General features: G+C 29.7%; 2 protein-coding genes across 5 annotated transcripts; both read left to right on the top strand.

Annotated features, from left to right (window-relative positions):
• The first annotated feature begins 2,016 nt into the window (after positions 1–2,016).
• On the top strand, positions 2,017–4,936 carry LOC137832308 (phenylacetaldehyde reductase). The gene is made up of 6 exons (XM_068640395.2): positions 2,017–2,201; positions 2,679–2,848; positions 2,957–3,148; positions 3,672–3,834; positions 4,011–4,197; positions 4,621–4,936. The coding sequence occupies exons 1-6, from the start codon at positions 2,084–2,086 to the stop codon at positions 4,763–4,765; spliced, it is 975 nt and encodes a 324-aa protein (XP_068496496.2). The 5' UTR covers positions 2,017–2,083; the 3' UTR covers positions 4,766–4,936.
• A 918-nt stretch (positions 4,937–5,854) lies between these two features.
• LOC137832288 (cinnamoyl-CoA reductase CAD2) lies at positions 5,855–12,036 on the top strand. Of its 4 annotated transcripts, XM_090297648.1 has the most exons (7): positions 5,901–6,103; positions 6,317–6,486; positions 8,629–8,820; positions 10,585–10,747; positions 11,296–11,479; positions 11,558–11,657; positions 11,846–12,036. In XM_090297648.1, the coding sequence occupies exons 1-6, from the start codon at positions 5,983–5,985 to the stop codon at positions 11,649–11,651; spliced, it is 924 nt and encodes a 307-aa protein (XP_090153774.1). In that variant the 5' UTR covers positions 5,901–5,982; the 3' UTR covers positions 11,652–11,657; positions 11,846–12,036. The 4 variants fall into 4 exon arrangements, 3 of the variants coding, with proteins under 3 accessions (XP_090153775.1, XP_090153774.1, XP_068496461.2); XM_090297649.1 differs by lacking the exon at positions 11,558–11,657 and having other exon boundaries at positions 5,855–6,103; positions 6,317–6,511; XR_016517712.1 differs by lacking the exon at positions 11,558–11,657 and having other exon boundaries at positions 10,585–10,707.
• The last annotated feature ends 327 nt before the right edge of the window (positions 12,037–12,363 follow it).

The following is a 12,363-nucleotide window of genomic DNA, read 5'->3' as shown; positions in this document are numbered from 1 at the left end:
ATAAGAAGACGTTTATTTTGGTGGTGATTGGTAGTGTCTCCGACAACTTGGTGGTGGTTCAGTTGTTTGTCTTGACGGTTCTTTGTTCAAAGAAGAAGGTAAGTAATTTTTTGTTTTGTTTTCAAATCTATAGTTCCGTTTTTATTGTGAATTTTCGTTTCTGCAGTATATATGTTATGATTCCAGAATATTGAATCCGCAAAAACTTCGAGATTGGTGCATTCATAAATCTTTTGAATTGGTGAGTCCGGTAATCTTCGGATTCGAAGTATGTTTTCAGATTTCAGAATCTATAATGCAAAAAAAAATGCATTATAGATTTACAAATCAGTAATTAAAAAAATGCAGGTGTTATTTTTCAAATAAAATATCAAGATTAGTTATGGAATTTTAAAAATTATGGGGCTGCAGGAAGAAAAACATAGGGTGCAGGAGGAAGCTCCATAAAAAGAAACGGAGGAAGTAACTCAATTATTTTTGTGCTTAATATTTGCATTTTATCTATTATAAAACAATTTTAATAAATTTAAAATTTGACTGAGCTAAAACAAACGACAAACAGACTTTTTCCAAAAATTAGGTTAAGTTTGGGTGAGAAGGACAAAAAAAAAAGTGACAGAGACAAAAAAACTATTTTTTTATAAATGGTTTAATGATAGTGAGCAAGGTGACAGTGTTGTCTGAATATTATTATATTCCTCGTACTATGTCATTACCTAATAATTATTGTATTGTAAAGTATATAAAATGATTTATTATGGAGCACTAGCAAATTTTATATTAACATTACCCTACTAATTTTATATTTAGTAACAAAACAACAATTACATGTAAGGGCACTCGTCACACACACCACTATGTAATCATATTCAATTATTCACCCCAGTTAGAGTCTTCCTCTATTGTAAGCTTAACAACTAAATTTTATATCGCCTTCATATTCTTGTTCAAATATGATATCATATCAAATTTAAATATGTATTAGTTTCTAGTATATTAAGAAGTGAGTTTTAAGCCTAACTCAACCTCATAAAACCGGCTCAATGAGGTGAGGTTTGCACCCACTTATATATTAGGAAAGACTTTAATCTCTAGTCCATGTGAAATTTCCAACCTAGTATGAATAGTATTTTACTTATTAAATTGGATATAAAAATATGTATACGCTGAATGTGGTCGAACCAATTTTTAGGAACTCAACCATTCACCTTATTAAGGTATGAAATCTTACTTTAATACAAAGATTAATTTTGCGATATACTTTAATTCAGGTCTAAAATAAAGATTTATTATGATCCTATAAATATGTATTAAACTCAAAATAAAGATGTTACTTTTGCCTATTACATATCGAGTCCTAACTTAGGTATTAGAGTACTTTTTACATATATCCTATGCTCACCATCATAAACAATCCCGTAGAACACTAGTGACTATAAACATTCAGAAGTAAAAGCAAGATACTTCCTTTCATGTACCATTCGGAACCAGACGAACACTAGAGACTTTATTACCCAGTTTTTGCCGACCGACATGCTGAAAATATATTAAAGACCAGAAGGAGATTAATGAGTCCAAATAGTGATTAAGCATTATGTAATGAGTTCTTAATCATGACCCAAACGCTAATCCGACCCAATAATAATAAGTCCATGATAATCATATAAGTAGTCACAAGTTTAAAAAAAAAGGTACGTCGTTGTCACGCATTAATCACACTGAACACCAAATACTGAACACTAGCTTGATTGTCCGAACACCCTTTGCAGATATCCTCCCGATTGAGAGCTAACGAAGAAGAAAGAAGGAGTTTGATTGAAGTGATAGATTGAAAGTTGACCAAATTGTGTAGGAATTACTTTAACAAATAAAGTAAGAAGAATTTAGTTCTAATTATAATAGTTCTCTCGGTTTCCTTTTAGACGACAACCTGTCACATACAAGAACAATTTAGTTTTTCAATAAACAAAAGTTATATGCTCAATAAATAATATTTACTCCTCTTATATTTTTCTTAATAAAATTTTGAACAAATCTATATATAATGAGATGAAAGGCATCATCCGAGTGAGTTGAAGGAAGCATGAGTAGTGAAGGGAAATTGGTGTGTGTGACAGGTGCTTCAGGTTACATTGCTTCATGGATAGTGAAGTTCCTTCTTCAACGTGGTTACACAGTCAGGGCCACTGTTCGCAACCCAAGTGAGTGTCTTCTTTCTCCTTCTTTCAATTCATTCACCATCTTTCTTTTCCCATGTTATTTTTTTACACATGAGCAAATCAATATTTTTTTTTTATAAAACCTCTCGTGTTAGATATCATTATGAAATTTGACATTTCAGCTAGACTGATACTTCATGTCACAACAATCATCTAACAACGTATGAAAAAAGTATTATTAAAAAAAAATACAAGAAAATATATAAGAAGTAGACCAAAACTCATATATTAACAAAACAAATATAAGTAATTTATATCTATTAATAAAGAATTCTAAAAAAAAATTAGACGGAAACCTATTAGACCAATGAAAATATTGAATAAAACTTAAGTTAATAAGTTTATCAGTAAATGTATTTCCTTCACGAAAAATGTGAGAAATCTCAAACTTGATTTTTTCACGGCGAGACAAATGACCAAAATATTGATAATATGTAATTTGTTCATTTGGGTTTGCAGATGATCACAGAAAGGTAGAACATTTGCTTAAACTTGAAGGTGCAGAGAAGAGACTGCACCTGTTAAAGGCTGATCTTTTGAGTGAAAATTCCTTTGACTCTGTTGTTGAGGGCTGCGATGGAGTCTTTCACACTGCTTCTCCCTTTTTCAACAACGTCAAAGACCCACAGGTTTACTATATTCTTATGCTTATGTTCATAAATTAATAATTGAATGTGGTCTATTTCATCATGTCAAATGTTTTTTTAATTTAACTTGTTTTTTTTTTCTGAATTCAGGCTGAACTGATTGATCCTGCAGTGAATGGAACACTTAATGTTCTTAAATCATGTGTAAAATCATCATCTGTGAAACGAGTTGTTTTAACTTCTTCTGTGGCTGCTGTTGCATATAATGAAAGGCCTAAAAGTCCAGAAGTTGTAGTTGATGAAACATGGTTTTCAAATCCAGATTATTGTAGGGAGTTAAAGGTATGTGCTGTATTCTAATTCAAAACTTGGAATTGAATACATAATCCTATGGCAAATGTTAGTTGCACGGTTGTTAGTTCCTTATGCTAGAGACAACTTTTGATTGATGAAATTCCATGTGTTAAGAAGTGCACTTTACGTTTAACTCAATCTTACAAAATCGGTTTATAAAATAAGATTTGTACCACTTATATTAGAATATTCTAATAGCATATTAAGAAGTAGACTTTAAGTTTAATTTAACTTTAAAAAATCAGTTTACCTTATTTAACTTCACAAAATCGGTTTATAAGGTAAAGTTTGCACCTAATTATATATTTTAAAATATATTTATCTGTAGTAGATACGGATCTCCAAAGATTTTGATAAGAGCTTAGTACCTTCAATCATGTAATCACTCAACAATAACTGTTGAGCCAGATGTGTTGCTAAAATATATTTGTCTGATGAACAGAAAAAGTAATGAAGTAATTAGTGTAGTGTGTTAGAATCTGGTTAACTTTGTTGCTATTTGTGTTGTTAGATGTGGTATTTACTTTCAAAGACTTTGGCTGAGGATGCTGCATGGAAATTTTCCAAAGAAAACAACCTTGACTTAGTTTCTGTTAACCCAGCAATGGTTGTAGGGCCACTGTTGCAAGCAGAGCTAAACACTAGTGCTTCTACAATTTTAAACCTAGTAAATGGTAATTTTGGTTCATTCATTCAATGATGTTATGCTGCAAATTCTATGATCAGTTCCTATGTGCATAAAATTTCTTTCAAGTGAAATTGAAAGTGGAAACAAAAGTATTATTTGCATAAAATATCTTTCAGTTCTGCTGTTGTTTGACAAAATATAAATTTGATTTGATTGATGCAGGTTCAGAAACTTTTCCAAATGATACTTATGGATGGATCAATGTGAAGGATGTTGCAAATGCACATATTCAGGCTTATGAGATTGCTTCAGCTAGTGGAAGATATTGTTTAGTTGAGAGAGTGGCACACTACTCTGAACTCGCCAAGATTTTACACGATCTATACCCAACATATCAGATTCCAGAAAAGTAAGTTTAATAATTTTGTAACTCATTGAATGTTTGTAATTATTATTATGAATTCGACTTTTAAGTCTAACTTAACTTTATAAAATCGATTTATAAGATGTTATAAAATGTCTTTATCTCTAATAGATATGCGATCGGAAGCACATACTTTGTCTCTCACATCGAAAGTCTGAAATGGTCAACTTATGCGTGATACTTTATATTTATAAATTATTCGATAGCGATTCCATAACGAGTGACCAACAAATTTTTATTAGAATAAATCTAATAACATATTAAGAAATGAATTTTAAGTATAACTCTACCTCATAAGATAGAATTTACACTTATTTATATATTATGAAATATCTTTATTTATAATCTTCGATCATTATATACAATTTGATTCAATGTTGAGATTGAGAGGATTAAAACATTGTGCAGGTCTGCAGACGATAAGCCTTATGTACCAACATTTCAGGTTTCCAAAGAAAAGGCAAAATCATTGGGGGTTGAATTTATTCCCCTAGAAGTGAGTCTTAAAGAAACTGTGGAAAGTTTGAAAGAGAAGAACTTTACCAACTTTTAATCTCTCAATGAACGTTAATAATTTCAACTGTGTTTCGGTAATGCTTTTGGTTTTAAAAATTCCATGCTTGAAAATAAATTATTGTTAATGTAATAATTTTAATGTAATTACTTGTTGCTTTTATTTTGATTTGTACTCCTGAAGGTAATAGAAGAAGACTACTTGGTTTTATTTCGATTTGCATAATCTACTATTTTACCATAGCATAATCATGTCGATTTTTGTCTTATTTATTGTATTATAAAATAAAATAAAATTTATAAATTTGATTTTAGTTCAATATGACTCTCTTGAAAAAATTATTATCGTTTATAAAATGGTATAAAAACAATTTCATTTGATGAAAAGTAATTGGAGAATTAATTTTGTATAAAATACTCTTATTTTCATTCAAGAACACGAATATAAAGAATTAAGTGGAAATAATTTATAGATGTAATTTTACATTAAAAGACTAAAAAGTTGATGTAAAAATGAATAATTTATATAGTATTATATTTCTTATAAATTGAGAAAGGTTTTATTATGGTTTAGAAATATTTAAATTCTAAGTCAAAGTATTTAATCAATCTCTTCCTTTTTTTTCATAATTTCTTTTAATTTAATATTTGTTCATTTCTCAGTCTTTATTATGATTTGTATCTAATGTCTGGTTAGTATTATCAAAATTCACATATTAAATGAATTCAATTATCATGTTTTACTCTTATTATTGAAATCGAATCCAAAAAGATCAAACTTACACATGCTTAATTGTTAATATTTTTTTTAGTAATAAATATTTCGACCAAACAATAACTATTCCATAAGCAAGATCACAAATGAACTAGAAAAGACTTCTTGAAAATCCAACAAACAAAATTGTTAGGATTGCATCTTTAGCATTCTTGTTTGGAAAATATTCCATCAATAAAATATTGTCTTTAAGAATCTATTAATTATATTTATATTAATTATACTCTTTAAATATTTTAACAATATTATCTCCCCTATTAATTAAACTTAATTAACATATTTTAAACAACAACCTACCAAAAACATTCTTGGCGCTATCTTTATTATGTAAAGTTTACCAAACCTTGAAATGGTACGAAACGTTACACTAATGAACATGTATAAATACGACCGTTACACTCTTGAAATGGTACGAAACGAGTTTTCGTGTTTGAGAAAGTGCTTTCAAAATAAGGGTTTCGATTGGTTCAGTATTAGCAAGGATGAGCAGCGGCGTAGGAAAGGTGGTGTGTGTCACCGGTGCTTCTGGTTTCATCGCATCGTGGATCGTCAAATTTCTTCTCCAACGCGGTTACACCGTCAGAGCCACCGTTCGAAACCCTAGTCAGTTTCATCCATCCCTAATTCCTCATACCTATCTCTTAAATTCATCAATAGTTCATATGAATGAATGTGTATGATTCCTAATACCTATTTTTCTTAAATTCATTAATAGTTCATATGAATGAATGTGTATGATTCCTAATACCTATCTCTTAAATTCATCAATAGTTCGTATGAATGAATGCGTATGGTGTGATATGATATGATATGCAGGTAATCGGAAAAAGGTGTTGCACTTGGTTAACCTAGAGGGCGCGAAGGAGAGGTTGCATCTGTTCAAGGCGGATTTGTTGGAAGAAGGTTCGTTCGACTCCGTTGTGGAAGGCTGCGACGGTGTTTTTCACACCGCTTCACCTGTCCGTTTCGTAGTGGAAGATCCACAGGTTGCAATAGTTGATGATGATTATGGTTAGATTTTCTTACAATTAGTTTAGATCAGTGAGTAGTGGAATCGAAATCATGCATCTGTTTATTGTGAAGTAGGTTACCAAATCCTCTTCCCTCTTTTACCGCCACTTCTTAATTTTTTAAAATTTCATCATCTTCTAAGAAAGAAACATAGAAATAAAGAAAAAAGAAAAAAAAAGAAGAAGAAAGAAGAAAGAGATAAAAATTAATGGATAAAAAAGAAAGATGATTTATCTTGTAAAGTAACTTTATACCTCTTACCTTTTATGATATTGTTAAAACTAAATATATATTTCACTGTTATAAATTAAAGGTTTAATTATGTTTTTAATTCCTTATAAAGTTAAGAATCTTCAATTAAGTCTCATCTAATCTTTTTGTCTATGGTTCTAATCTTGTTTAGTCTACTCATCTTAAGTCTGTTTGGTTAATGTAAATAGTGACTTTTACTGTTTTTATTGAAAAATTGATTAGAAAATATAAAAGAATTTAGTGTTTAATTTCTTAAATTTATTAAAGAATTAAAACTTAATTAATCTTAAATTAAAATAATATATCAAATATATGGATTATATATTGTTATAGATGTAATATATATTTTATTTAACATATTTAAATTTAAATTAATATAAATATTAAATTAATTTGTTCAACAACCCAATAAACTTTCATAAAAAAAAAAAAACCTTGTTCTAAACAAAATTTTGATATGTATATCTTCTTTTCTTTTCTAGGAGATAGCATTCCTAAGAAAGATTCAAATCTTGATAAGGATAAATGAGTGCATGAAATTTAGTTGTACAAAGATAATAGTTTTTTAAATGAAAATTGAATAATTAAATTTTCTATACTTTTTAACTTAATTAATAAAATATTTATATTTAATCTCATTTAAACCAGTTATAATTTTTAGATCAAATTACTCTTTTCTTACAATTATAATAATAATAATAATAATAATAAAGAATTAGAATAAAATTATATTGAATGATATTATCGTTGTATCGCAATATGAAAATCTAAAATAAAATATATATCTTTAAATTAATTATTTATTATAAATTTTCTTTTAACCTTTTTTATATTTATTCTAAATTGAATTTCGATATTTAAAAAAATTATGAACAGTTAAAAATAACATTGTATCAAATTCATCACATATCCAAAGTTAAAATTTATGTCCAAATTAATGATTTATTATAAATCTTAATATAATATAACCAAAGTATTTATTTATTGTAAACATAATTTATATTATGTCCATAATAATTGTTTGTTATGAAATTTAATATATTATAATTTATATATTCGAAATATCTATTTCTTAAAATTTAAGTTTTATGAATAAACACCTATTATGTCTAAACTACTAGTATTATGGAATTTGAATGAAGAAAATGTATAGCTGAGGGTAAGGTGTTCCCTCTCTGCACAAAACTAATAACAAGGACTTTAGTGATTACTTAATGGTTCCTTGACTTAAAGAATCTGTGTTAGTTAATGATTTTTTGACTTGAAGAATCGAAATGTTGAAAATTTTCACCTGAGAGATAATGTGGCATGTGGCAAGAGATGTTAAAGATGAGCATTTTGTATAAGAGATGAATGTTTAACATTAAAAATTTATTGTTCAGTATCAACCACCATAAAAAATATACACTTTTAAGTTACTTCAAATTCGTTGAAGTTTCTTTCACCGGAATAAAACTGGGAGGCACAGTGGAAATCACAAACATATTTTTATGTGTGAAGCTATGTATGAATCAACTCAAGAGTTGCTTCCATCAGAAATACTCCTAGATCCCTAATTTCTGTGTCTGCATGTTTGTAAAGGTCAATGCACTGTTGAAATTCTATTTTACAATTCATTTATCATTTTTTTTTCTTGCTCCTGTTATTTAAGATATATATGGTTGAGAGATGATTTGAATCACTAAGCTGGATTGTTTTTTTTATATGCTTGAAGTTTTTAAAATGTTTGTAGTATTGATTGTAAATGACCTTTTTGCTGACTTTCTTAAAGGATCATTGGCTGTTTTATTTGTTTGAGAGAAAAAAAAAAAAAACTTAAAACTTGCCTGTTTGTCCCCTGCTAACTTTTCTTTTCCTTGTTTCAGGCTGACTTGATTGATCCAGCTGTGATGGGAACTCTTAATGTTCTCAAATCATGTGCGAAATCACCATCTGTGAAACGGGTTGTCTTCACCTCTTCTACAGCTGCAGTGGTATATAATGAAAGACCTAAAACTCCTGAAGTAGTAGCTGATGAGACATGGTTTTCAGATCCAGATGTCTGTAGGGAATTAAAGGTTAGTAATATTTTTTGCTAAAATTTATTTAGGTGGAATGTGTTTTTGAAGTGGTTTGATCAAAGCTGGGAAATGAACGACATGTTCTTTTCATCTAAAACAACATTTATGTACCTTATCACTACATACGAACAGCATAAATATGTGTTTGCTAATCATGAATGAATGTAAGACATGTTAGTATTAATTCCAAGAGTGGGGATATTTACACTCCATACGTTTATGATAAGTATTTTAAACTATAGAGTAAGACATTACTTTTCCAAAGATTAGTAAAAATCACTTTCCAATAATCACTTTCCAAAGATGTCTTTCCTAAATGTTAGAATAACATTGCCTGAAACAGTCTTGCATTGTTATATTAACTTAAATCTCATCTTATCTGTTCCTTTTCTTTTAACCTGAAACTATGCATCCTTATGATTGTTGAAAATTGTTTCCTTTGCCACTGCTAACCATGCTAAGCTGTAAAATCAGTAGAAGAAAATAATGATTAATACCCACGACAGCAATGACCACAGCTATAGTTAAACAAAGAAAGGATAAAAAAAAGAGGGATTTAGAAAGTGCCAAAGGTGATGGGAATTCAATGTGAGTTAGGTAAAAATGAGTAAGATGGACGATATATAAGTAGAAGAACCCATAAACCTATTATCTTAAGGTTTTGAGTTGAAGGTTGTGTTCTAGCCTCTTGTATGAATTTGTTCGCAACTCATTGTTGCCGAATCTTCCTGCTGTCTCCCTTCAATGAACCTAACATCTTTCACTTTTTCGAAATTCAGTTGTCACTAGATCAAGTGAAGTCAACTGAGTCCTTAAGGTATAGCTTTCTATTTGCTTTGTTTTAGTAGGACAAAATTGTTATTGGGTATTACATAAATCATTTGGCATGTAAGAGGGTCTGAGCGCAGGTCATGTATAGTTCTTGGTGGCATGTTAAATGTGTTTAATTTTTGTAAGAATTAGTATTTAAGAAGCAACACCAACCTTTTACCCAGGAGATGTCTACTAAGTCTATTAAGGGTCTATCTATATAGATGTTCTGCACAACCTAAGTGTTGGACAATCAAATTATCAACCAATTTTAGCTGAACAATTCTCTCCCTCTTTCTCTTACCTCCCCTAAAATTCAACATCTCCAAAGATGTTTTGGTTTCTGACCATCTGTTTGTTATTGACATCCTTCTGTTCGTAGAACCGGATGCTGATTTCTTTGTTTCTTTAGATTTGCATCTTTGTCAAGATGTCAAATCCTTCAATGTCGAGGAGTCCTTCCCGGTGACAATCTCTGGGTCCAATCTTTCGAGGAGTCTGTCATTAGAAGGACAAGTGATTTGGCTATGGGAAAGGATATTTCTTTTCTTTAGGTGGTCGTATTTTCTACTTCAAATTGCATTAATCAATTAAACATATCAAAAGAAAACAACAAAATACTGTTTTCATACTATGTCATGAACTATTGAACTAACTATCCCTAAATCTTAGGCCGTTGGATGAAAAATTCATGAATGGTTTATATTAAGTCTCTAACAGCGAAAAAAGGGGAAAAAGAGAGTAATAAAATTTCCTCCCAGATACAAGTAACACTCTAGTGGAGATGGGCCATAAAGCTTTTTAAACTGTTTTAAGTTTGAACATTATTCAACCACTGTTTAGTAATGTCGATCTTGTATTTTGTAGACAATCTCTATTCGCTCCAACATGCCGTAATAATCTTATATAGGATGTTAACCGTGCATGCTAATTTTCTTATTATGTCTTCAGATGTGGTACCATCTTTCAAAGACTTTGGCTGAGGAGGCTGCGTGGAAATTTGTAAATGAAAACAACATCAACATGATTACTATTAACCCAGGAATGGTGGCAGGATCTTTCTTACAACCAGAGGTTAATGAAAGCATTGAGTATATTTTAAACGTAATAAATGGTAATTCTTATGTACTTGTCGAGTTATGCTGTATGAAAATTTTGCTATCTCCTTTTCTTATATACATGTGATGATTGATACTAAATCATGTATAGCAGACCGTCTGCTGAATAGCTCAGTCGAATGATTAGATTGTCTGATGGAGAAGATTATCTACTAATGTTAAGACAAGTTAAACGCGTATTTGTTGTAATTGTCTTAGTGGTTTTCCTTAAATGGTTTTTCTATTAGTCCCTTAGTTTATGTTCTAGACCATTCTGGGTTAGATGGTACACTGTATTGTGAGTATTCTCTATGCATAGAACCTTCAAGTGCTAAGAAAAGTGCTTTATTTCAATCTTCTTCTTGTGTTTTCTTGTTTTGTTATTGTTGGGACAGTTCCGGATATGGATGGTATACTGTATTGTGAGTAGACATTATGTATAAAACTGTTCACTGTTAATGAAAGAGTTTAAGTATTTTATAGAACTCAACCACTTTGATTACATGTGTTCCAAGTGAACTGGTTTTGCAAAACAAGCACTAACTCTTTAACTTATTTAATGCAGGTAAACCAATTCCAAATAAAGCTTTCGGATGGGTCGACGTGAAAGATGTTGCTAACGCTCATATTCTGGCATATGAGATTGCTTCAGCCAGTGGAAGATACTGTTTGACTGAGAAAGTGATACACTCATCTGAACTTGCAAGGATTTTACGTGATCTGTACCCTACATTGCAAATTCCAGATAAGTAAGTTTAATCATATATATATATATATATATATATAACATGAATTGGGATCCCCATTTTTTGAAACTCTCTTTGCAGTGCTTTACTTGCTTGTTTGAAAACTCAAATCAAGCTGCAAATGGAAAGATTCTGCATTGATAAGCTTTCAGTTTGGTTAAAGTTTTATCTATAAAAAAAGGTGATAAAACTAATCAAACTTCTCTTATAGTGAAAATTAGTTTGTGTAGTTTAATGTTTTTAAAAATACATATGTATCTAATTTTTCCATAAATTAAGGTGTAGAACTTTAGTATTTAGTTACAAAATGAATTTTTTCCCTTAATAGTAAACATTTTCAGTTCCTCAAATCTTAAACATTGTCATCAGGTGTGAGGTGGATGAGCCGTATGTGCAAACATACCAAATTTCCAAAGAAAAGGCAAAGAAGAGCTTGGGAATAGAGCTTACTCCTTTGGAAGTGAGTATCAGGGAGACTGTGGAAAGTTTCAGAGAAAAGAAGATTGTCAACTTTTAATCCATGACAAATCCCTGATGAATAAATGTTGAAGATTTGAACTTCCAAGGTATACTGAATGAATGAGAATCTAAATTATTGGTTTTCCAAAATTGAGTTTAGAAGTTAGGAGAAATAGAAAACAAATCTTATCCTATAGAGGAATACAAAATTGATAGTCAAGATATATGATAAATATGGTTTTGAATTTCTCAAAAAGTAATAAAATTTAATTATCATTTGGTTAATAAATCAGAAATATTTTTTTAATTTTCATTAAATTTTTAAACAAGTTCAAATACTTTTTAATTAGTTATACAAATGATAAATTCTTAAAATGAATATTTTGTGTTTCATTAGAACTGTAGAAGCGGACCAAATTCTTAATATG

Source organism: Phaseolus vulgaris, chromosome 11, assembly GCF_051622355.1.
Source record: "Phaseolus vulgaris cultivar YP4 chromosome 11, ASM5162235v1, whole genome shotgun sequence".
Lineage (NCBI taxonomy): Eukaryota > Viridiplantae > Streptophyta > Magnoliopsida > Fabales > Fabaceae > Phaseolus > Phaseolus vulgaris.
This window is presented reverse-complemented; position numbering and strand designations above follow the sequence as displayed.